Consider the following 25,898-nt stretch of genomic DNA (forward strand, 5'->3'; position numbering starts at 1 on the left):
GGAGTCGAAGCTGACTCAGAACGTAACGGCCCAGTTGTCCTTGAGACTTCATTCCCCAGCAAGCTCAGCGTGTAACGTGCGCTATGGAGCCGAAAGTCGCAGAGCTGAAGCAGAAGATCGAGGACACGCTATGTCCTTTTGGCTTCGAGGTTTACCCCTTCCAGGTTAGTTTATCCCTCCTGCTGTTCTAGGGCGAAATATATGATTGGCTTCGTTGCAACTGGCGTGAGGCCTCGGGAGCCCCTGATCCTCCTGAGTTCCTGCAGCCCAGTGTCCATGTAACAACAGGGACAGGGTTTCAGTGGGGGCTTGGGTTAAAAAGGTAGTGGTCGAGGCCGGGCGTGGTGGCTCACGCCTGTAATCCCAGCACTTTGGGTAGGCCGAGGTGGGCGGATCCCCTGAGGTGAGGAGTTCGAGACCAGCCTGGCCAACATGGTGAAACCCCATCTCTACTAAAAATACAAAATTAGCCGGGCGTGGTGGTGCATGCCTGTAATCCCAGCTACTCTGGAGGCTGAGGCAGGAGAATCGCTTAAACCCATGAGATGGAGGTTGCAGTAAGCCGAGATCGCGCCATTGCACTCCAGCCTGAACAACAAGAGCAAAACTCCTTGTCAAAAAAAAAAAAAAAAAACAAACAGTTGTCGCATGTTTGTCCTTTACCCCCATATAATGCCGGATTTGTTAACGGGAGACACCATATGACCTGTAACGTGGGTGGCTCAGATTGTCACCTATATAATTTACAAGAAGAAAGGGACCTGTGAGGCAGAGTCACCTTGGAACTTCCTAAAGGATTTAGGAGAGGGCAAAGCCTAGGAGGTTTGCATAGCTATCGTTTAGGTCAGCTGAGGAGGGAAGGGCATTCCTGGTGATGAACAGGCAAACAATTGGCTAGTTTGTTCCCTCTACCAACAGAAGGATAATTCATGATATTTCCAGTCATCAGTGCTGGGCTGGGTAATGAAACTTTGTACACTCGCCTGGCACAGCAGTCTCAGCACCGCACCCCGACCCCCATTTACACAGTTACATTTCCCCACATCAGTGCCCTGTGCACTAAGCAGTTAAGTTACAAAGCTAAATCAACTCAGCTTGAGCCGTCTGCCTGATGCTTAAGAGACTACCCACTTCCCATTCCTTCTGCTGAGTGGCTCACAGCAGTCCTGGGTGAGGATATAGAGGGAGAAGTAGGTTGGGTCTAGCTTGAGACTGGTCTTGCCAGAAAAAATGGAATTGAGCTATATATGAAAAGATAGACTGGAAGGAAAGAGGGTTATGTACATCCCAAATATCAGAAAAAGCTTGCGTAAAGATGTGGAGATAGTGGTGTGGTGTTACCAAGTAAAAGGGCTTGATGCCTGATGTGCTAGAAGCTAATATTATGACACTGGGTTTTTGAGAAAACAAAAGCTATTGTTGCAGATCAACCTTTAACTCTTTGAGACACCGTTTCAGTGGATGGCAGGTGTGTGGGAGAGTGAGAATGCCTATCTGGCAAGTTGAGTAGACCTGGGTATTAGGAGGGGCTTTTGTGCTGAACAAAGCCAACTGCAGCCCTGCCAGTCACCCTAGGCACCTACCTCTCACGTCCCTACCCCCACATCCAGTCAGCCACCAAGACCTATAAGACTGTCTACTGAATCTCCCAAATCCATTCCCTTGTATTCCACCCATCTATGCTGTGGCCCAGGCCACCATTTCTCACTTGGATTACTGTAATAACCTCCTTGTTGTCATTTTGCCTCCAGTCCATCCTCCACACTGCAGCCAGTTTGATCTAAAAATGATCATGCTAGTTTACTCCTTAAATCTTCAGTGGCTCTTCACTGTCACCAAATTAAATCCGTATTCCTTAAATTGGTATTCAAAGCCAATCAAAATCTCACTCCTATTGATCTCTCCAGCCTTCTTTCCCTCTGATTCCCTCTACAGACCCTTCACTTCCACCAAACTAGACAATTCTCAAATATACCCAGGAATTTTCTGCCAGTGTGTTTGCTTATGCTGTGACTTGTTTATTTTATTCTTTATTTATTTAGAGACAAAGTCTCACTCTGTCCTCCTGGCTGGAGTGTAGTGGTGCAATCATAGCTCACTGCAGCCTCAAACTCCTGGGCTCAAGTGATCCTCCCACTTTAGTCTCCCAAGTAGCTGACTCCAGGCATGCACCAATACTCAGGGTCTCACTTTGTTGCCCTGGCTGGTCTTGAACTCCTGGCCTCAAGTGATCCTTCTGCTTCCGCCAGCCACCCAAAGCACTGGGATTACAGGCATGAGTCACTGCACTCAGTCTGTGACCTCTTTTTAAAATACACACCAGTGAGTTTGTCTTTTTTGGTGAAATATAAATAATAAATAAATGCACACCAGATTCTCCTCGCTACATCAACCTGACAGTTGACCAGTTGACTTTGTAGCCTTCAAGAAAGCCTTTTCTTTTTTCTTTTTTTTTTTTTTTTGAGACGGAGTTTAACTCTTGTTGCCCAGGCTGGAGTGCAATGGTGCGATCTCAGCTCACCACAACCTCTGCCTCCCAGGTTCAAGTGATTCTCCTGCCTCAGCCTCCAGAGTAGCTGGGATTACAGGCATATGCCAACATACCCGGCTAATTTTGTATTTTTTTTTAGTAGAGACAGAGTTTCTCCATGTTGGTCAGGCTGGTCTTGAACTCCCAACCTCAGGTGATCTGCCCGCGTTGGCTTCCCAAAGTGCTGGAATTACAGGCATGAGCCACCATGCCCAGCCACAAGGAAGCCTTTTCTAATTTCAGAGGACCCTCATCTGACCCTGTCATTGCACTAGCTATAGTACAGTCATTTCTATTGTTCTTAGTGGTTCTGCCTATTAGAACTTTCCGCACCCGGGCGTGGTGGCTCTCACCTATAATCCCAGCACTTTGGGAGGCCAAGGTGGGTAAATTACTGGAGGTCAGGAGTTCAAGACCAGCCTGGCCAACATGGTGAAATCCCGTCTCTACTAAAAATACAAAATTAGCTGGGCGTGGTGGTGTGCACCTGTAATCCTGGCTACTCGGGAGGCTGAAGCAGGAGAATCGCTTGAGCCCAGGAGGTGGAGGTTGTGATGAGTCAAGATCGCACCATTGCACTCTAGCCTGGGCAAGAAGAGCAAAACTCCATCTCAAAAATAATAATAGTAATAATAACTCTCTGCCTTTTTTTTTTTTTTTTTTGAGATGCAGTCTCACTCTGTTGCCCTGGCTGGAGTGCAATGGCGCCATCTTGGCTCACTGCAACCTCTGCCTCCCAGGTTCAAGTGATTCTCCTGCCTCAGCCTCCTGAGTAGCTGAGATTTCTGCCTGTCTATTCTAAGTTCCCTGCCATATAATACATGAACGTATAGTAGACATGAGGGGGAACAGACCTAACCACAACAGTCACATTATTAGTTGAGCACCGAGACAGACTTCACTTATCTGTTACAGCAGTAAAACCAGCTACAATCAAACGAGTAATGGTCATCCCATTCTGTCCCATTAATGCACAACCCCAGGTAGCCTGTGTAGACCTGTGTCAAGTGTTCTGCACTATGAGTCAGAAATCCCCAGTAAGTGATGCAGGGATATTCATAGCACTTTGTGTGAACAGCGGCAACCTCCACAACTATGTGATTTAGCAAGTTCATTGAAGGTTATGTTATGGGTCTTTGGTTCAGGCTTCTTGTGACATCTCTTCTCCATGTTCAGTGCGTGAATGTGGGTGTAGACAGTGTTACAGGTGAATCCAATTTCTTGGATGTCCAGGCCAAGTGGACAAAAGCAAATATTGTGTGTCCTAAAACTGAAAATAAAGTTTGCATTAATCACATATTTGCTTTGCTGATTGGTCAACCTCAAAAACATAAGCTTGCTGGCCAGGTGCGGAGGCTCATGCCGGTAATCCCAGCACTTTAGGGAGGCGGAGGCAGGTGGATCATCTGAGGTCAGGAGTTCAAGACCAGCCTCGCCAACATGATGAAACCCCATCTCAACTAAAAATACAGAAAATGAGCCAGGTGTGCTGGCAGGCACCTGTAATCCCAGCTCCCCTCGGGAGGCTGAGGCAGGAGAATCGCTTGAACCCAGGAGGCAGAGGTTGCAGTGAGCCAAGATCGCGCCACCAACTCCAGCCTGGGGAACAAGAGCAAAATTCCATCTCAAAAAAAAGAAACCAAACACAAGATTCCTGTTAGGGGTTTTGTAGACTAATATGGTGTTGACCGTGGTAACAAGAAAGTCTGTCAAAGGCAGGAAAATCCCATCCTGGGCAACATAGGGAGACCCTGTCTCTACAACAAATTTTTTTTTGTTTTAATTAGCCAGCCAGGTGTGGTGGCTCACACCTGTGGTCCCAGCCACTTGGGAAGCTGAGGAGGGATGATTGCTTGAGGGAGGGAGGTTGAGGCTGCAGTGAGCTGTGATCACCTCACTGCACTCTAGCCTAGGTGACAAAGCAAGACTGTCTCAAAAAAAAAAGCAGGAAAATCCCTGATGGGCTCAAGTCAGAGTTTAAGTACTTTTCTAGCCTCTTTGGTAGCATCAGTTCATCATTAACTGATAAAAATGGTTTTTTTGGCCTGGCACAGAAGCTCACGCCTATAATCCTAGCACTTCGGGAGGCCAAGGTGGGCAGATCAGTTGAGGCCAGGAGTTCGAGACTAGCCTGGCCAACATGGCAAAACCCCATCTCTACTAAAAACACAAAAAATTAGCTAGGCCTGGTAGTACACGCCTGTAATCCCTGCTACTTGGGAGGCTGAGGCACAGGAATTGCTTGAACCCAGCAGGCAGAGGTTGCAGTGAGCTAACATCATGCCACTGCACCCTAGCCCATGGGCAACAGTGAGATTGTATACATTAAAAAAAAAAGGGGGGGGGGGGGCATTTTGTTTTTAAAGACAGGTTCTCGCTGGGCGCGGTGACTCACGCCTATAATCCCAGCACTTTGGGAGGCCAATGCAGGTGGATCATGAGGTCAAGAGATCGAGACCATCCTGGCCAAAATGGTGAAACTCCGTCTCTACTAAAAAATACAAAAATTAGCTGGGCGTAGTGACGCATGCTTGTAGTCCCAGCAACTTGGGAGGCTGAGACAGGAAAATCACTTGAACCCGGGAGGTGGAGGTTGCAATGAGCCGAGGCTGCACCATTGCACTCCAGCCTGGCGACAGAGTGAGACTCTGTCTCAAAAAATAAAATAAAATAAAAAAATAAATACAGGTTTTCACTCTGTTACCCAGGCTGGTCTCAAACTCTTGGCCCTAAGCAGTCCTCCTACCTCAGCCTCCCAAAGTGCTGGGATTGCAGGCATGAGCCATCATGCCCAGCCTAAAAACAGTATTTTAAGAAACTGCCTGGGCTGGGTGCGGTGGCTCACGCCTGTAATCCCAGCACTTTGGGAGGCCAAGGCAGGTGGATCACGAGGTCAGGAGGATCGAGACCACCCTGGCCAACATGGTGAAACCTCGTCTCTACTAAAAATACAAAAATTAGCCGGGCGTGGTGGCACGTGCTTGTAGTCCCAGCTACTCAGGAGGCTGAGGCAGGGGAATCACTTGAACCCAGGAGGTGGAGGTTGCAGTGAGCCGAGATCATGCCGCTGTACTCCAGCCTGGGCAACAGAGTGAGACTCTGTCTCAAAAAAAAAAAAAAAACAACTGCCTGTTCTCTCCAAATTCATCTCTAGAGTTAGGGTCATATAGCCTGGAAGTATGATCTCGTCTTTTGATCTGTCTGTATGGAGATGCTCTGGATATAATAAACTTTTAATCTATTATAACCCCTTGATCTTCAATGAAGACATAGCTTGCTGCCGCTGATAGTTTCCCCTGGTGACATATCAAAAGGGTAAAGAAGTGCTGGTTGGGAAGAGACTGGTGGAACCACATCGTTTTGTGTCATTTGAGGATGAGTTGGACTGTGGCATGAATGGCATTAAGGGTTCAGGTGGCTTTCTCCCTCTCAGGCTTGGCTGCAGCAACATGCTTCTCCAGATTAACAATATTTTTCTGAACAACTGTCATGGCATCATATGTTGATTCTGCTTTGAGAAATCTCCGATCTTGCTTTTGTCTTAGAATGCCTTCAAGGTGTTGGACTTGGAGGGCAAGTGCGTTGACAGCCACTTTGACTGTTCCTATGCCCTCATGCACCTCAGTCAGTTGTGGATTTAGGAACTCTGCTCTGTGGATCCTCGTTCCTGGGTTTTTCTTTTTTTTTTTTTTTTTTTTTGAGATGGAGTCTCGCTCCGTCACCAGGCTGGAGTGCAGTGGCACGATCTCGGCTCACTGCAACCTCCGCTTCCCAGGTTCAAGCAATTCTCCTGCCTCAGCCTCTCTGAGTAGCTGGGATTACAGGCGCGTGCCACCACGCCCAGCTAATTTTTCTATTTTTAGCAGAGACGGGGTTTCACCATGTTGGTCAGGCTGGTCTCGATCTCGTGACCTCGTGATCCACCCGCCTCGGCCTCCCAAAGTGCTGGGATTACAGGCGTGAGCCACCGCGCCCGGCGGGTTTTTCATTTTATTATTATTATTTTTTGAGGCAGGGGTCTCACTTTGTCGCCCAGGCTGGAGTGCAGTGGCACGATCTTGTCTCACTGCAACCTCTGCCTACCGATTCTCCTGCCTCAGCCTCCTGAGTAGCTGCGAATACAGGCAAGTGCCACCATGCTTGTCTAATTTTTGTATTTCTAGTACAGGCAGCGTTTCACCATGTTGGCCAGGCTGGTCTCAAACTCCAGATCTTAGGTGATCCACCTGCCTCCACCTCCGAAAGTGCTGGGATTATAGCTGTGAGCCACCACGCCCAGCGGGGTTTTTCATCTTCATTGGTTCATTTGTAGTTGGATGAGGGCTGAAATTATTTGTTGTCAGTCAGTCCTTCAATAAATAAAATAATTCCCTGGGCCAGGCTCGGTGGCTCACGCCTATATAATCCCAGCACTTTGGAAGGCCGAGGCAGGTGGGTCCTAGCTGAGGCCAGGAGTTCGGAGACCAGTCTGGCCAACATGGCGAAACCCTGTCTCTACTAAAAATACAAACTAGCCAGGCGTGGTGGTGCACATCGTAATCCCAGCTGCTCGGGAGGCTGAGGCACGAGAATCACTTGAATCTGGGAGGCCAAAGTTGCAGTGGGCCAAAATCATGCCACTGCACTCCAGCCTGGGTGACAGAGCAAGACTCTGTCTCAAAAAATAATTAATTCCCTGTCAAATTCAGTTGAGTTGCTCATAAAAATATATCACATAGCATCAGTGAAAATTCACTGAATGAGTGTGATGGAGGCTGGGGCAAAAGTGTGAGGCCTGAAGGTTAAGGTGTGGGCCAGGCTCAGGCCTAGACTGGCCTTCTCCAGCCTGGCCTGAACTTTCTGTTTTAGGTGGCATGGTACAATGAACTCTTGCCTCCAGCCTTCCACCTACTGCTGCCAGGACCTACCCTGGCCTTCCTGGTACTCAGCACGCCTGCCATGTTTGACCAGGCCCTCAAGCCCTTCTTGCAGAGCTGCCACCTCCGAATGCTGACTGACCCAGTGGACCAGTGTGTGGCCTACCATCTGGGCCGTGTTAGAGAGGTAAGGAAGGCTCAGTTTTCCCCCAGCTCCCAAACCTACAGCTGCCTCCAGCTCCTCCACGCTCAATGCAGATCTAGACCTAGGGCTAGGAGCCACTTCAAAGGTGAAATGATACCCTAAAGCCAGGCTTGACATTCTGTGATCTTTCCTCATTCTGCCTTCTCACACACCCAGGTTCCACCACCCTCCTCTAGCAGTCCCCCAGTGTGAAATCAGTCTCACTCACCCTACACTGATGGGCAACTATATGAACCTCAGATCAGGTTTTCCTTGGCCTCCAAGTGGAATAGGAATGAGTTCAACATTCCCCAGACATTGCTTTGTCCTAGACCTGCAAGGTTTACGCTCTCCTTTTGAGGACAGAACAATATTCTCCCAACACACACTCACATATACACTTTTTTTTTTTTTTTTTTTTTGAGACGGAGTCTCGCTGTCGCACAGGCTGGAGTACAGTGGCGCGATCTCAGCTCACCGCAAGCTCCATCCCCTGGGGTTCACGCCATTCTGCCTCAGCCTCCACAGTAGCTGGGACTACGCCCGCCACCTCGCCCAGCTAATTTTTTGTACTTTTAGTAGAGACGGGGTTTCACCGTGTTAGCCAGGATGGTCTCGATCTCCTGACCTCGTGATCCGCCCGCCTCGGCCTCCCAAAGTGCTGGGATTACAGGCGTGAGCCACCGCGCCCGGCCCATATACACTTAACTATGTACATACCCACTGGATCTCCCCAAAGCTGACCATGCCTTCCTTCACACCAGGACTTGTGTATTTCCCTTCAAACATGGGCCCTTCTGGAAATAACTATAACTATGTCCACACTGGAGCCTCCCAAGTTAAGGTCATGTTTTCCCTTCTGAGGACAGGACCATGTTCACATACACACAACAAACTAAGGCTCCCTAGGACAAGGTCATAACTCCCCTCATGCTGACAGTACCCTCTATTTTGTCCACTGTTCCAGAGCCTCCCAGAGCAGCAGATAGAAATCATTGCTGACTATGAGGTGCACCCTAACCGACGCCCCAAGATCCTGGCCCAGACAGCAGCCCATGTAGCAGGGGCTGCTTACTACTACCAAAGACAAGATGTGGAGGCTGACCCATGGGGGAACCAGGTGAGAGAAAATGTAAATAGAGGCTGAGAGACTGGTAAAGGCCTCTCCTTACCAGGTCCCACATTCCTCAGCCTTCCCTGGATGGATGTGACACAACCCAGAACAAATTAGCTTTGTTCTGGATGGGTGGCAGTCCTGTCACATGCGGTTGTCTAACTGGGGACTCGTGAGATCAGAAAACAGCCTGCAGAACTGTCTTAGGATACAGGGGGCACAGCAATGTTAAGACTAGTGGTGAGACTAGGAAGCCCAGCCCTTCCTTGTGCTCAGAATAGTTTATGAAAGGGTTTGCCAAGAAAAGGACAGAGGTTTACATAGAGTCAGTGTACACTGGGTGGGAAATAAGTGAACAGGCCTAGCTTGCAATGGCAGTTGGACTTGGTGCCAAGGGGACCTCCGTGACCTTTTCTTCACCCTCTCCCCAGCGCATATCAGGTGTGTGCATACACCCCCGATTTGGGGGCTGGTTTGCCATCCGAGGGGTAGTGCTGCTGCCAGGGATAGAGGTGCCAGATCTGCCACCCAGAAAACCTCATGACTGTGTACCTGCAAGAGCTGACCGTATTGCCCTACTTGAAGGCTTCAATTTCCACTGGCGTGACTGGACTTACCGGGATGCTGTGACACCCCAGGAGCGCTACTCAGAAGAGCAGAAGGCCTACTTCTCCACTCCGCCTGCCCAACGACTGGCCCTATTGGGCTTGGCTCAGCCCTCAGAGGAGCCTAGTTCTCCCTCCCCGGATCTTCCCTTTACCACACACCCCCCCAAGAAGCCTGGGAATCCCAGCAGAGCCCGGAGCTGGCTCAGCCCCAGGGTCTCACCACCTGCATCCCCTGGCCCTTGATACCTTTCTCCCATGTAGACCCTCATTTATGGTGGTACTTGCTAGGACTTAATTGGCTTTGGCAAAGCAAAAGGTTTTGAGTACAAGATTACTATTTTTGATAATATACTAGAGATCTTCCATGAAGATAACAAGGCTCAAGGAAGTTAGGTTTGGCCAAGATAAAGGCCAGGGAACTAGAATTCCCATCTGCCTTCACATGAGACAGTCTCACTCTGTCACCTAGGCTGGAGTGCAGTGGCACAATCTCCACTCACTGCAACCTCTGCCTCCTGGGTTCAAGCAGTTATCTGCCCCAGCCTCCTGAGTAGCTGGGATGACAGGTGTCTGCCACCACACCTGGCTAATTTTTTGTATTTTTAGTAGAGATGGGGTTTCATCCTCTTGACCAGGCTGGTCTTGAACTCCTGACCTCGTGATCCACCCATCTTGGTCTCCCAAAGTCCTGGGATTACAGGCGTGAGCCACCGCGTCCAGCCAAGACTCTTTTATCTGTTCCCATTTCTAAGCAATGCCCCAAGATGTTGTTACAGGGCCTAAGGGGCAAATATCCTCTAAAGAGTACCTACCAGCAGGGCATGGTGGTTCCCGCCTGTAATCCCAGCACTCTGGGAGGCTGAGGCAGGTGGATCATGAGGTCGAGTTTGAGAGCAGCCTGGCCAATACGGTGAAACCCCATCTCTACTAAAAATACAAAGTTAGCCAGGCATGGTAGCGCAGGCCTGTAGTCCCAGCTACTCAGGAGGCTGAGGCAATACAATCATTTGAACCAGGGAGGCGGAGGTTGCAGTGAGCCAAGATTGCGCAGCTACACTCTATGCACTCTAGCCTGGGCGACACTGTGAGACTCTGTCTCAAAAAAAAAAAGTACCTACCTCAGGTAGGGACTGAATAAACACGTGTGAGGCACTTTGGAAAAGTACCTAGCATACAGTAAGCAGTATGTTGGCCATTACCAAAGGCCCTGGGAATTCTGTACTGCTGCTCATGGGTGTAGTCTGGGTTCTAGAGGGGTGGGCAGGTTGGAGTAGCTGAGGAAGACAAGTGGCTAGAATGGCATCACATGATACACGGTAGTATCCTCAGTTCTTAATCTACCTTGGCCTCAAGGGCCCAGGAGAATAACTTTTCCCAGCTGACAGCCTCTCTGAGGACAATGACATATGAATGAAGATCAAAATGGGCTTTGGCCAGGCACTGTGGCCCTCACCTGTAATCCCACCATTTTGGCAGGCTGAGGCAGAGGACCGCCTGAGGCGAGGAATTCAGAACCACACTGGGCAACATAATGACACTAACAAAGACTATCTCTAATCAAGGCTAGAACCAAGGGAAGGCTAAGAATTGCCCAGTACAGTGCAACTACTGAAAGCCCTACCCAAGGCCACCAGCCTTGTCTTCCTCTTTCCTCTGTCAGTTCAAAAGGAACAGAAACCTCTAACTCTTTTACATAGCAGGTACCAGGTATTTATCAGAAGAGGCCAAGCTTCTGGTTCCCATGCAGCCCTTTGAATAGTGTGTCCAAGCAAAAACAGGTGTCCAAGTAGTCACACTGAGACTTTAACTGGTAACCCAGCCTGTGGCATAAGTCGCAGTGCTCTGGCCAACACTATAGCAGGGCTTATTCTTCTCATGTGTAGTGAAACAAAATGTAACACCTTGGGTTCATTCAGTTCCATTCCGTGTCTACCTGTGTCAACACGATTCCCTGATTTGCAGGCAGCTCTCCTCATTTTCCCCTAAACAGGGAAAGCAAGGAGTAAATTCCTCTTAAAATCAAAAGCTAATAATATGCTTCCAAAAATAAAGACTCATCAAGGTCTCAGTTGAAGTTTAATACAAACTACAAAAAGATTAATGGGTTGCTCTACTGATACATCATACAAACCAGTGGCCTGCCCACAACGCCAACTCAGGCCATTCCTACCAAAGGAAGAAAGGCTGGTCTCTCCACCCCCTATAGGAAAGGCCTGCCTTGTAACACACCACAATTCGGCTGAATCTGAAGTCTTGTGTTTTACTCATGGAAAAAAAAAAAAATACAGAAGAGGTTTTGTTCTCATGGCTGCCCACCGCAGCCTGGCACTAAAACAGCCCAGCGCTCACTTCTGCTTGGAGAAATATTCTTTGCTCTTTTGGACATCAGGCTTGATGGTATCACTGCCAGGTTTCCAGCCAGCTGGGCACACTGCAAGAGAAAGGTACCACTAATTAATAACCTTCTCAATGGTATGCACCACCATTCTCCTATGGACAAAACCAGTTCTGCACCTGAACACTCAGATACCAGGAAACCTACCCCTGCAATCAGTCTAAGATCATACCCTTTTAGTATAAGCTAACCATTTTACAAACATTATATAATCATCACCACAGCCTTAAGATACTATCATGCCTAATTTATTCATGTAGCACTTGAAATTTAAATTTTACACAAAAAAGGCAAAGTTTAAATGATTTGCCAACACTCTCCAATCCTTAAGGGAAAAAAAAAAGCTAAATAAATGACACACATAGGACTATGTAAACCCTTAACACTAAACTGTTTCCCTCTGACAGCCCTTCAGAGCTCTGAAGACAGCAAACTCAGTCTGCCTTCTCAGCATTCTTCTAACTCTACCAAACTGGATAGCCTGAACCTTATAAAAGATCAAGAACTTCACGGAAGCCCCTGCTTGTTTCATTAAGTAACTGCCATCTACCCCTCGGTAAGCAAAAGGCAGAGTTTGAAATTTTTCATAGATTTATACAGAAAGCACAGCCTTCAACCTTTTCCTGACAATGCCTAAGAATGTGCCTCAGGCTAGCCTGAAGAAAATGAGGCAAGGGGACTAATCTCTTATATTTTCTTTTTTTTTTCGAGACGGAGTCTCGCTCTGTCACCCAGGCTGGAGTACGGTGGCGCAATCTCCACCTCCGTCTCACTGCAACCTCGATCTCCCGGGTTCAAGCGATTCTCCTGCATCAGCCTCCCAAATAGCTAGGATTACAGGCGCCCGCCACCACACCTGGCTAATTTTTTTTTTTGAGACAGTCTCACTTTGTCACCCAGGCTGGAGTGCAGTGGCACAATCTCAAGCTCACTGCAAGCTCCGCCTCCCGGTTCATGCCATTCTCCTGCCTCAGCCTCCCGAGTAGCTGGGACTACAGGCGCCTGCCACCACGCCCGGCTAATTTTTTGTATTTTTAGTAGAGACGGGGTTTCACCGTGTTAGCCAGGATGGTCTCGATCTCCTGACCTCGTGATCTGCCCACCTCGGCCTCCCAAAGTGCTAGGATTACAGGCATGAGCCACCGCACCCGGCCTGATTTTTCCACTGCCATGTGCTGTCATATTCTACGAGACATGTAGTCATCAAAGTCCAATGGGAGCAACAAGAGTCTCAACTGCTCGAGTGAGACATACAGAGGCCCCTCTTTGGTCCAAGGATATCATAACCTCAGATGTCAAGACTCTCTAGGCACAAGGTATAGATGGAACAAGAGCTAAATAGAAGGACTAGCTGCCATAATTTTCCTAAAATCTCCATCTGATTGTTAGTTATTGGCTTTAGTGATATCAAAGGGTTACGATACAGGTCCTAAAGATAAACAAGTTGCAAAGAACAGCATAAAAGCAAAGACTAGGCCACAGCCAGCTAGAGGTTTGCCAATAGGTACTACAAGGGGACCAAAAAAGATTCCTCTGTCCAGGATGAAACAAAGAACTGGGCCTCACAGCTAAATAAGAGGAATAATGAACCCAAAAGGACCTTGCCAACTCAGTTTCCTGACACTAAGGCCTCATGACTCTTACAATTATACTTGTATTAGTGATCTCCAGTTAAATGTTTCACTCATATCCAACACTGTTGGGTATGGGAGGCTGAAGCGGGTGGACCATCTGAGGTCAGGAGTTCGAGACCAGCCTGGCCAACATAATGAAACCCCATCTCTACTAAAAATACAAAAAATTAGCTGGGCATGGTGGTGGGCGCCTATAATCCCAGCTACTAGGGAGGCTGAGGCAGAATTGCTTGAACTCAGGAGGCGGAGGTTGCAGTGAGCTGAGATCGTGCCACTGCACTCTAGCCCAGACGACAGTGCGAGCCTCCATCTCAAAAAAAAAAAAAAAGTGTTTGGCAGCCGGGCACAGTGGTTCATGCCTATAATCCCAGCACTTTGGGAGGCCAAGGCGGGAGGATTGCTTGAGTTCAGGAGTTTAATACCAGCCTGGCCAACATGGCAAAATACCGTCTCTACAAAACATACAAAAATAGTGGGGCGTGGTGGTGGTGGACCCCGGTAGTCCTAGCTACTCAGGAGGGCTGACGCAAGAGAATCGCTTGAACCTAGGAGGTGGAGGCTGCAGTGAGCTGAGATCACACCACTGCACTCCAGTCTGGGTGACAAATCAAGACTCTGTATCAAAAAAAAAAAGTATTTGGCATTCATTGGCTTTTAAATGGTGCCTATTTAAGAGGTTGTACATGTTCCAGTGGGATGGGAAGCAGCAGAGACCAACAGAGTCTGAAGAAGCAAGCTTCTGAGTTATGAAAGCTTGGATTCGGGAGACTAACCTACATGTAGGTTCCTAGGAAAGTCAAAAGGGCCTACTTTGCCACTGCCGCTTCCTTCTTAATGCTGAACCTCATCTCCCACAAGGGGGCAGTCTCAGCAGGTGTCAGCTGAGCCATGTGTCATCTGTCCAGGCTAACTGCCCACACATCCTTCTGCAAAGGGTACCTCCTGGTTATCAGTGCTCACTGATCCCTATATAATCAGACTCTAATCCCTGTAAAAAGATTACTTGGTGCTAGCCAAGCTAGCACCTTTGGGTCTTCCCAAACATACACCCCTAATCCATACTCTAATAACTTCATTTTCTTTTTTTTTCGAGACGGAGTCTCGCTCTTTCACCCAGGCTGGAGTGCAGTGGCGCGATCTCAGCTCACTGCAGGCTCCGCCGCCCGGGGTTCCGCCATTCTCCTGCCTCAGCCTCCCGCGTAGCTGGGACTACAGGCGCCCGCCACCTCGCCCAGCTAATTTTTTTTTGTATTTTTAGTAGAGACGGGGTTTCACCGTGTTAGCCAGGATGGTCTCGATCTCCTGACCTCGTGGTCCGCCCGCCTCGGCCTCCGGAAGTGCTGGGATTACAGGCGTGAGCCACCGCGCCCGGCACTTCATTTTCTTTAAATCACAAGATCAGAGCTGAAATAGGCGTTAGAAAGCTAGTCTGAGCTGGGCGCAATGGCTCGTGGGAGGCGGAGGTTGCAGTGAGCCAAGACTGCGCCACTGCACTCCAGCCTGGGCAACAGAGCAAGACTCCATCTCGCAAAAATAAATAAATAAATAAATACAAATATGAACTATATGGATTAACCTCTTCTCTCAAGAAAGTTATTTAAAAAATGGCATGCTTTATCTCTAGATGTGATTCCCAACCATTTTGTTTTGCCCTAATACATCTGTGAGATCATCCTACATTCAGTAAGTTAGATCTTTAGGAGTGACTCATTCTAAATGAGCAGGACAGAAGAGAGGAGTATGTATACTTTGAATAAAAAGCCTTTCTATTCTCCTTCCCAAGCTTTTCCATTACCCTCACCCTCACAACACACTGTAATCCAGGGGCTTCCATTTATGAAGGGAAATACCCGTTTTCTTATTTGGTAGCTTCTGTTCCTACTATCTTTCCCATTCTACCACTGTGGGGAAAAGAAAGAGAGATCAGATTGTTACTGTGTCTGTGTAGAAAGAAGTAGACATAGGAGACTCCATTTTGTTCTGTACTAAGAGAAATTCTTCTGCCTTGAGATGCTGTTAATCTGTAACCTTACCCCCATAAAGATGTGCTTTGTTAAACAAATGCTTGAAGGCAGCATGCTCCTTAAGAGTCATCACCACTCCCTAATCTCAAGTACCCAGGAACACAAACACTGCGGAAGGCCTCAGGGACCTCTGCCTAGGAGAGCCAGGTATTGTCCAAGGTTTCTCCCCATGTGATAGTCTGAAATGTGGCCTCATGGGAAGGGAAAAACCTGACCATCCCCCAGCCGGACACCCGTAAATGGTCTGTGCTGAGGAGGATTAGTAAGAGGAAGGAACGCCTCTTTGCAGTTGAGACAAGAGGAAGGCATCTGTCTCCTGCCTGTCCCTGGGCAATAGAATGCGTAATCCCAGCTCGTTAGGAGGCCCAGGTGGGAGGATCACTTGAGCCCAGGAGTTCAAGACCAGCCTGAGCAACTCAGCAAGACCCCGTCTCTAAAAACAATTTACAGGCCGGGCACAGTGGCTCATGCCTGTAATCCCAGCACTTTGGGAGGCCGAGGCAGGCGGATCACAAGGTCAGGAGATCGAGACCATCCTGGCTAGCACAGTGAAACCCCGTCTCTACTAAAAATACAAAAAATTAGCTGGGCATGGCGGCGGGCGCCTGTAGTCCCAGCTGCTCAGGAGGCTTAGGCAAGAGAATGGCGTGAACCCAAGAGGCGGAGCTTGCAGTGAGCCGAGATCGCGCCACTGCACTCCAGCCTGGGCAACAGAGTGAGACTCCATCTCAAAAAAAAAAAAAATTTACAAACTGCCCTGTCCAAAGCACCCAGCGCAGGAAGGCGGAGACGGCCGGAGGTCCACTGCTGACTCATCAGGAGAGCTGAGACGGCACTGGCTTCTGCCCAGGGCTGAGTGAGCAGAACCACAGAGGGGACGAGGCTTAGAAAAGGGGACAAGGCCTGACCCAGGGCAGGTGGGGTAATGGAGGCCAGGTCCCCTGATGGCAGAGTGACGCTGCAGGTTGGGAGGGCAACTCCACACTGGTCCCCAAGCTGGGAGCCGTGCAGCTGTGAGCAGCAGCCACTGTGGACCAGGAGCAAGTGAGTGAGGGCTGTGAGGGCGCAGGGCAGGACTGGGGAAGAGGAAGAGGACGGCTTCCGAGGAAGGCCAGGTGGCCCCATGAGCAGATACTGTCAGGGCACACTGCCACCAAGCTGGCATCATCTACTGAGATAGGGGAAAACCGCCTTAGGGCTGGAGGTGGGCCATGTGGGCAGCAATACTGCTCTTTAAGGCACTGAGATGTTTATGTGTATGCATACCTAAAGCACAGCACTTAATTCTTTACCTTGTTCATGATGCAGTGACCTTTGTTCACCTGTTTAACATCTGCTGACCTTCTCTCCACTATTATCCTATGACCCTGCCACATTCCCCTCTCCGAAATACCCAAGAATGATCAATAAATACTAAGGAACTCAGAGGCCAGCGGGATCCTCCGTACGCTGAACGCTGGTCCCCTGGGCCCCCTTATTTCTTTCTCTATACTTTGTCTCTGTGTCTCTTTCTTTTCCAAGTCTCTAATTCCACCTAATGAGAAACACCCACAGGTGTGGAGGGGCAACCCACCCCTTCATACCACCACTCTGTTGTCCTGTTATCAGACAGATGGCTTACCTTCCCCATGTTTGTCAGTGAACTGGAAGGCCTGAACTAGTCTCAAAGTCTCATCCACAGAGCGGCCAACAGGGAGGTCATTTACAGTGATCTGCCGAAGAATACCCTTATCATCAATGATAAAAAGGCCCCTGGGAAAAGAGATGAAAGGAAAAGCAATACAGGTTTAGAGATGTGCTTTGTTAGAATATAGAAGCTTGAAGTCTTAAAGAAATGGACTGGTCTCCACCTTCGTACTGGCCTGGCCTTAGTGAGGAGGCCCCTGCATAAAGGAATGAAATGACGAAGGAGTCTCTACAGATCAGGGCTCTAGATCTCTCCAAATAAAAGGCTTTTAGCCAACTGGATACTTGTCCTGATGATATACCTGAACGAGATGCCTTCATCAGCCTTTAAGACCCCATAATCCTGAGCAATGGTGCGCTTCGGGTCTGATACCAAAGGAATGTTCATGGGTCCCAGTCCTCCTTGTTTCTTAGGTGTGTTGATCCTATGGCAAAAGGCAAACATACAGTTACACTGAAACTCTTGACTTAATTGTACCCATTCCTCTTTCCCCTTTCCCATATTCCTAATCTCTAACTTTCCAAAAAAACTTTTTTTTCCTTTTCCAGCAATAAAGTGAATGCTGAGAACAGTTAAGGTAGGTCACTAGGGTACACTCAACTGCAACTGAAGCTGCTTCTTCTCTGCTGCCAGGTCATGAGAGCAACAAGAGAAAGTCAGACTTTGCACTCCCTTCCATGAGAAGCCAATACTTGAAAGTCTATTGCCAAAGTTTCCCAGTTGCTGTTTTAAAAGTTCACATGCCAGCCGGGTGCAGTGGCTCATGCCTGTAATCCCAGCACTGTGGGAAGCCGAGGCGGGCAGATCACGAGGTCAGGAGATCAAGACCATCCTGGCTAACACGGTGAAACACCATCTCTACTAAAAATACAAAAAAATTAGCCGGGCACGGTGGCAGGCGCCTGTAGTCCCAGCTAACTCGGGAGGCTGAGGCAGGAGAATGGCGTCAACCTGGGAGGCAGAGCTTGCAGTGAGCGGAGATCGCACCACTGCACTCCAGCCTGGGTGACAAAGCGAGACTCCATCTCAAAAAAAAAAAAAAAAAAGTTCACATGCCAAATGGACCAAGAGATTTACCATGCTAGATGACAGAAGTGAGAATCCACAGAAGCACCAATCACTTGGCAGTTGAGTTTCTTAAATTCTTCTGCCCTATCACTGAAAGCAATGATCTCCGTGGGGCACACAAAGGTGAAGTCAAGAGGGTAAAAGAAGAACACAACATATTTTCCTGGGGGAAAAATAGGAGTCATGGTTAGCATTTGACACAGACTTCCTTGCTTTATATTTTCCTATACAAAAAGAAGCAAGGTGATGGCTGACACAATAACCACTGCCAAGATGCTCAATATGGATGTCTCCTAGAAGCTACTTTTAGAACCTGGTGCATTAGGAAGACCTGAAAGAAAAAAACTTCCAATCCCATGCTTTATTCTCCTACCTCCATGTTCTTAGCTGCCAACTACAGAATAAACACTGTTCGGTCTAATTTTGATCTTTTCTGAGTGGCTAAAATTAGCATAAACACCAAGTTCTCCAAAGATAACAAAAGCAAGGATGCACTTATAAGCATGGCCTAATGCCAATGCTTAACAAACAGTGCCCAGAGAAAGCTGAATTGCAGTTACTCCTCTGCTGTAGAGATAAGACACCAATAAGAAGTCAGAGCTTTTGCACCTCTCCCGTGATGAACCATAGTAATGGAACAAGCATTAAGTGATCACATGTATTCCTAACGTGCCTGACAGGACAGGAAAAATTTTAAGCCAGGCACAGTGGTGCATGTCTGTAGTCCCAGCTACTTGGGAGGCTGAGGTGGGAGGATCCCTTGACTCCAGGAGTTTGAGGCCAGCCTGGGCAACAGAGCAAGACTGTCTCAAAACAACAAAAATATATATACAGGCTGGGCACGGTGGCTCAAGCCTGTAATCCTAGCACTTTGGGAGGCTGAGGTGGGCGGATCACGAGGTCAGGAGATCGAGACCATCCTGGCTGATACGGTGAAACCTCGTCTCTACTAAATATACAAAAACAAAAAAATTAGCCGGGCGTTGTGGTGGGTGCCTGTAGTCCCAGCTACTTGGGAGGCTGAGGCAGGAGAATGGCGTGAACCCAGGGGGTGGAGCTTGCAGTGAGCAGAGATCCCACCATTGCACTCCAGCCTGGCGGACAGAGTGAGACTCCGTCCCAAAAAAAAAAAAAAAAAAAAATATATATATACATATACACACAGAGAGAGAGAGAGACAGAAAAGACAAAAGTACTAGTGAGTAACAGAACTTCTAGCTGCAATTTTAATGAAGTCACTGGGATTAACCACTGAAAAAACAAATCTTCAAACTGGCCAGGCAGCCTTCTCGCCACACCCACCAGGCTTAAATACTAGAACAATTCCAAATATTCACTCATTTCCAGGTAACAGCAATGTTTGAAAAGTCAAACAGGCTGGGTGTGGTGGCTCAGTCTGGCATGGTGGCTCACATCTGTAATCCCAGCAGTTTGGGAGGCCAAGACGGGTGGATCACCTGAGGTCAGGAGTTCAAGACCAGGCTGACCAACATGGTGAAACATGTCTCTACTAAAAATACAAAAATTAGCTGGGCATGATAGCGGGGGCCTGAAATCCCAGCTACTCGGGAGGCTGAGCCAAGAAAATCACTTGAACCGGGGAGATGGAGGTCGCAGTGACATGAGATCATGCCACTGCACTGCAGCCTGTGAGACAAGAGCGAAATTCCATCGGGGGGGGGGGGGGGGGGAGCCAAACAATCAGCCCTTTTTGACATTTACCACTTTGCAGTATCACTGGAAACTAACTCATCTAAACAACCCCTCCAGGGCTTTGCCTAACAAGCACTTTGGGGCCTCACAGGTCAAGCTCAGGAGGGCAGAGAGCAGCTCCTCCTAGACCTCCTGCTTATACTCCTGGGCCAAGGTCACCTCCCTGTGGTGCAACTTACCTTGTTTGCTAGGAGAAGCCCCAACAACAAAGTGTGATTATGTCAGGAAACCTAGTCAAATGTTCTACCAAAAACTAACTCCAGGAACTGATGCTACACCACTGAGAAAAGGACACTTGACACCTGAGTTTCAGGTTAGCATTCTAAGGAATCTATATCCTCAGCTGTCCCAGGAGATCCAGCTGCTCTGGGACTACAAGGTAAAGAAAGGAGGAGCCTCAACAGAACTTGGCAAGTGTCTGCATGAAACTATGACAACAGAGGCCGGGCACGGTAGCTCACGCCTGTAATCCCAGAACTTTGGGAGGCCGAGGCGGGCGGATCACAAGGTCAGGAGATCGAGACCATCCTGGCAAACACGGTGAAACCCCGTCTCTACTAAAAATACAAAAATTAGCCGGGCGTGGTGGCGGGCACCTGTAGTCCCAGCTACTCGGGAGGCTGAGGCCCGAGAATGGTGTGAACCCGGAAGGCGGAGCTTGCAGTGAGCTGAGATCATGCCACTGCACTCTAGCCTGGGTGACAGAGCGAGACTCCGTCTCAAAAAAAAAAAAAAAAACTATGACAGCAGAAAGGAGAGTTGTTCCATCTGTAATATCAACTCTTCTCTGAGGTCAAAACAGGCAAGGGAAAGTGCCTAGCCCTTAGCCTAATATTAACTTCTGTGATATATACGTGACCCAAACAAACTGAACGAGCAGTGTCACAGCTCCAAAGATTTGAGTGAGCTCTGAGACTTTAAATGTAGAATGTATCTTATAACAAGAGATAATGAGTATTTCTCCAATAATAAAATAGAGGAGGGCCAGATGCAGTAGGTCACACTTGTTATCCCAGCACTTTGAAAGGCTGGGGCAGGCAGAGGGCTTGAGCCCAGGAGTTGGAGATCTGTCTGGGCAACATGGTGCCCATCTCTACAAAAAATACAAAAATTAGCCGGGCATGGTAACATGCCCCTACAGTCCCAGCTACTCAGGAGGCTGAGGTGGGAGGATCACCTGAGCCCAGAGAGGTAGAGGCTGCAGTGAGTCATGACTGCACCACTGCACTCCAGCCTGGGTGACAGAATGAGACCCTGTCTCAAAAATAAAAATAAAGAAAGGAAATAGAGGAGGAATACTGAAAAGATAATTGAGCTAGTATGTCCAGACATAATGAAGCAGGTGGTTTCTCCAGAAGTGGTTTGGTCCTAGGATATATATCCTGTAATCACTTGATAATCACCACTTCAACATGAAGGTAACAACAACCTGAATACTTCTTCCTAGGAGACAAAACATTTTACAGTCAAACATAACATTGACACAAATCTAACAAGCCATCCCTAGAACATAAAATAACTCCATCTCAATGAGCCCAGTGTAAATTCTCTCACCTTTGTAGTCAGACAGGCTGATATCTTTAAACTGACCATCTGGCATAACGGCTGTGGCTTTGAAGTTGGGGGCAGAGTGCCCAATTTTAGCATTTCCTGAAGACATCTTCCTATCAGCTAGAAATAACAGAAATGAATTAGAAACAAGCCTTAATTTCCTACATAACCAGCAGCCTTCACCTACTTAAGAGACTTAGCTGTAAACAATCAAGGCATTGTCCAGTGTCCCTGAATACATTAAATGTTGTTTCAGTAAGAAGCTCTGGCCAGCAGTCAAGGGTCACAATCTGAGCTTTCCAACTTTTGGAACGAAACAAGTCTCTGAATCTCAGCCTTTGTTTTCATTTAAAAACAGCAAGGCAATTTCTTTATATACTGAGATAACCTCTCATTCTTTCTGAACCATAATTAGTGCAGTGGCATCTTATTCATTATACAGAAGCAGAGGGAGGCAGGTGAAGACTCTCAAACCAGAATCCAAATGCACAATGCTACAAACACTTTTGTTTGGCTCCCAAAAAGTCATGTTGACCTTTCCCATCACTGTGCCTCCACCTGCCTTCATAACATCAGAGGCATGTTTGACTTTTCTCCAGGTAGCTTTGTCCAAGACAGCACACAACCTACAACTAATCCAACTTGTTTTATTTGTTTTTTTTTTTTTTTTTTTTTTAGACAGAGTTTCCCTCTTTGGGCCCAGGCTGGAATGCAATGGTGTTATCTCGGCTCACTGCAACCTCCGCCTCTCGGGTTCAAGCGATTCTCCTGCCTCAGCCTCCGTAGTAGCTAGGATTACAGGCGCAGGTCACCACACCAGGCTAATTTTTTTGTATTTCTATTAGAGACGGGGTTTCTCTATGTTGGTCAGGCTGGTCTCAAACTCCTCACCTCAGATGATCGCCCAACTCGGCCTCCCAAAATGCTAGGATTACAGGCGTGAGCCACCGTGCCCTTCCAGCCAGTCCAACTTTTTTTTTTTTGAGACGGAGTCTTGCTCTGTCGCCCAGGCTGGAGTGCAGTGGCGCGATCTCGGCTCACTGCAAGCTCCGCCTCCCGGGTTCACGCCATTCTCCTGCCTCAGCCTCTCCGAGTAGCTGGGACTACAGGCGCCCGCCACCACGCCCGGCTAATTTTTTGTATTTTTAGTAGAGACGGGGTTTCACCGTGGTCTCGATCTTCTGACCTCGTGATCCACCCGCCTCGGCCTCCCAAAGTGCTGGGATTACAAGCGTGAGCCACCACGCCCGGCCTCCAGTCCAACTTTTAAGAGGCAAGACCACTGGGCGCAGTGTCTCAACCTGTAATCCCAGCACTTTGGGAGGCCCAGGCGGGCGGATCACAAGGTCAGGAGTTCGAGACCAGTCTGGCCAACATGGTGAAACCCCATCTCTACTAAAAACACAAAAATTAGTCGGGTATGGTGGTGCATGCCTGTAATCGCAACTACTCAGGAGGCTGAAGCAGGAGAATCGCTTGAACCCGGGAGGCAGAGGTTGCAGTAAGCCGAGATCGCGCCACTGTACTCCAGCCTGGGCAACAGAGTGAGACTCTGTCTTAAAAAAAAAAAAAAAAAAAAAAAAGAGGCAAGACCAAGATATTGGCATCTGCTTAATTTCAAATCTTTAGGTATTGTGTAAGCCCTAGAATTCCCTTCACAAACGGGTTCCTGACTTTGGGGCTAATATCCCACGGCGAAAAGTAGAACAAGAATCAATTTACTGCTGAAAAGGAAGGTTGTGCTGGATTCACCCAGATCAACACCAAGATTAGTATTGAGATCTTGGCCAAGCGCTGTGGCTCAAGCCTGTAATCCCAGCACTTTGGGAGGCCGAGGCAGGCAGATCACCTGAGGTCAGGAGTTCGAGACCAGCCTGGCCATCATAGTGAAACCCCCGTCTCTAACAAAAATACAAAAAATTAGCCGGGCGTAGTGGCACGCGCCTGTAGTTCCAGCTACTCGGGAGGCTGAGGCAGGAGAATCACTTGAAACTGGGAGGCAGAGGCTGCAGTGAGCCGAGATGGCGCCACTGTACCCAGCCTGGCTGACAGAGCAAGACTCTGTCTCAAAAAAAAAAACAAAAAACAAAAAAACAAGACTTCGAGACTGGCCTGGCCAACATGGTGAAACCCTGTCTCTACTAAAAATACAAACATTGGCCAGTGGCGGTGGCTCACGCCTGTAATCCTACCACTTTGGGAGGCCAAGGCGGGCGGATCACAAGGTCAGGAGTTCGAGACCATCTTGCCTAACATGGTGAAACCCCGCCTCTACTAAAAATACAAAAAAAAAAAAAAATTAGCCGGGCGTGGTGGCGGGCGCCTGTAGTCCCAGCTACTCAGGAGGCTGAGGCAGGAGAATGGCGTGAACCCGGGAGGTGGAGCTTGCAGTGAGCCGAGATCGAGCCACTGCACTCCAGCCTGGGCGACAGAGTGAGACTCCGTCTCAAACAGAAAAAAAAAAAAAAAATTAGCCGGGGCTTGGTGGCACAAGCCTGTAATCCCAGCTACTCAGCAGGCTGAGGCAGGAGAATTGCTTGAGTTCGGGAAACAGAGGTTGCAGTAAGCCGAGACCGCGCCACTGCACTCCAGCCTGGCCGACAGGGCGAGACTCTAACTCAAAAAACAGATTTAACCCACTAAGCCGCGGTCTGAAAGCTTTTCCAACTCCCAAAGTTCTTAGTTCACAATACCACAACCAAAAGAAATTTTGTAAGCATGGATCTTAGCAAACTTTTAACTGTTTTTTAAGAAGTCCTTAACACCTTTAAAGACAAAAAACAAAAACCAAAAACTAAGGCATGCTGCAACTTGGTGCCCCCAAATGGCCTTCTCTGGGAAAGACCCTACTTTCCCAGGTGGCCCCCAAGTACAAAACCCAACCAATTCGGGGTGAAGGCTGCTGGGATTCAGGCCGGAGCCGGACCCCTTCAGGGCATCTGCCCAGCGCAGAGGGCCACATCCCTAAACCCCACTTCAGGTACCCCCTGTCCCTCCCCAGCACTGGAGAAAGCACCAGCAGAGAGTGCTTCAGCGGGGACATTTGGGCTCATCGCTAACTCCATTCCACGTACAGGAAAATAAAGACGGGGAAAGTGTACCCGAAACTCCGCAGCTAGTCAAGGCCCAGGACCCGGAACAGCCAAATACAAATACATACAGGATGCCTTCTACAGCCACAAGTGTGGATACAGGTCCATTCCAGAAGCTTCCTGAACCCACCCCGTCCGGCAGGAGGCTAGTCTCGAAGACCCCACCACCAGCCCGCCGAGACGCCGCACCACGTGCTCGAGTTGCCGGGGGAAGACTCGACTCGAGTCCACGCTAGCCTTGGGATTCAACCAGGTCCCCGCACCTACGTGGGGGGCCCACGAGAGGGGTGTGCGTATCGCTCAAGCAGTCTCGGACTCCGGGCCTCCCCCGGCTGTCTCACGCATCACAGCACCCCCACCCGAGCGCGGGCGGGCCCCGGATAAGAGGAGGAAGAAGCAACAGGCAAGAAGGGAGCGCCGCGCCTCACTCTGCAGAGGCCGCACTGCCCACACTCACCAGTCCTGACACAACTCGAAGAAACAACCCACCAACGCCAGGCAACAACAGGACGCGCAAAATTTCCCCGGGGCGCTGCCTTTATAGCCAGTAGGGCTCTCGCGAGAGTCGGAACGGACGGGGGTGCCGGAGGAGGAGAGAGAGGAGGGGGAATGTGGCCCGAGCCCCGCCCGGCGCGCCCCTCCGGAATGACTCGGCGCTTTCTCTCGTTGGGGCGGGCGCGGAAAAATGCTAATACCCCACCCTGTTGCGAATGGCTGAGGTTGGAGTGAGGCGCCCTTGTGGCCGCTCCCGAAACCAAACGCTTAGGTTAATCCTAGATCTCTGCGGAAAACCAGGATTCTCTTTACTTCCAGGACCGCTACGCACTGTGCCTTCAATGCCCAAACCGGAGTAAGCGTCTTAGCTGCTGCCCACGGAGAAGCACGCCTAACTAACCACACCAAGCCATGAGAACTGTCTATCCAAATATTTCTTAAGTTCGCAGCCTTAACCCCAGCGCAGATCCTCAGTAACCCTCATTGTTCTCTTTGATTACAGGGTTGCTGCTTTCTGTTGTAAAGGAAAATAAAATATCAAGACTTCTAAACTTACGCCAAAGGGAAAGTTCAGCTTGGGAGGCTGACTCAGCTACACGACCATCCTCTCCCTGGATGAATAATTTGACTTTACAATCTTGAGTCAAAATATTACACATTAGCCAGACCCACACGGTAAGGCAAAAGGCCTCAGACATTTCCTGATGACTACCCCCAACAAACACACATACACAAAATCATAATTAATTATTTTCTACCCTGGAAACCTTTAAAGTATGTAGCCTCCCATAAAACAAGGACGTGTCAATTGCAACTAGATCTACAATATAAAGTCTAGTTCCTAAAACTAAAGTTTGTTCTATTCCACATGTTTTTTGAGACCCAGTCTCACTCACCCTGTCGCCCAGGGTGTAGTGCAGTGGCGCGGTGTTGGCTTACTGCAACCT

At 48.8% G+C, this 25,898-nt stretch overlaps 2 protein-coding genes across 2 annotated transcripts; one reads left to right on the forward strand and one right to left on the reverse strand.

The window, feature by feature from the left end:
* On the forward strand, positions 1-11,355 carry MMACHC (metabolism of cobalamin associated C). The gene is made up of 4 exons (XM_032160672.2): positions 1-164; positions 7,379-7,573; positions 8,538-8,690; positions 9,116-11,355. Exons 1-4 carry the CDS (start codon positions 84-86, stop codon positions 9,533-9,535), a joined length of 849 nt encoding a protein of 282 aa, XP_032016563.1. The 5' UTR covers positions 1-83; the 3' UTR covers positions 9,536-11,355.
* On the reverse strand, positions 11,352-25,028 carry PRDX1 (peroxiredoxin 1). Its single transcript, XM_032160673.2, has 6 exons — positions 24,914-25,028; positions 21,368-21,484; positions 18,110-18,263; positions 17,334-17,456; positions 16,967-17,097; positions 11,352-11,723 (listed from the first exon to the last, which is right to left on the reverse strand). Exons 2-6 carry the CDS (start codon positions 21,471-21,473, stop codon positions 11,638-11,640), a joined length of 600 nt encoding a protein of 199 aa, XP_032016564.1. The 5' UTR covers positions 21,474-21,484; positions 24,914-25,028; the 3' UTR covers positions 11,352-11,637.
* Positions 25,029-25,898: the final 870 nt, after the last annotated feature.

Source organism: Hylobates moloch, unplaced genomic scaffold (assembly GCF_009828535.3).
Source record: "Hylobates moloch isolate HMO894 unplaced genomic scaffold, HMol_V3 SCAFFOLD_8, whole genome shotgun sequence".
In the NCBI taxonomy this organism is placed as follows: Eukaryota; Metazoa; Chordata; class Mammalia; order Primates; family Hylobatidae; genus Hylobates; species Hylobates moloch.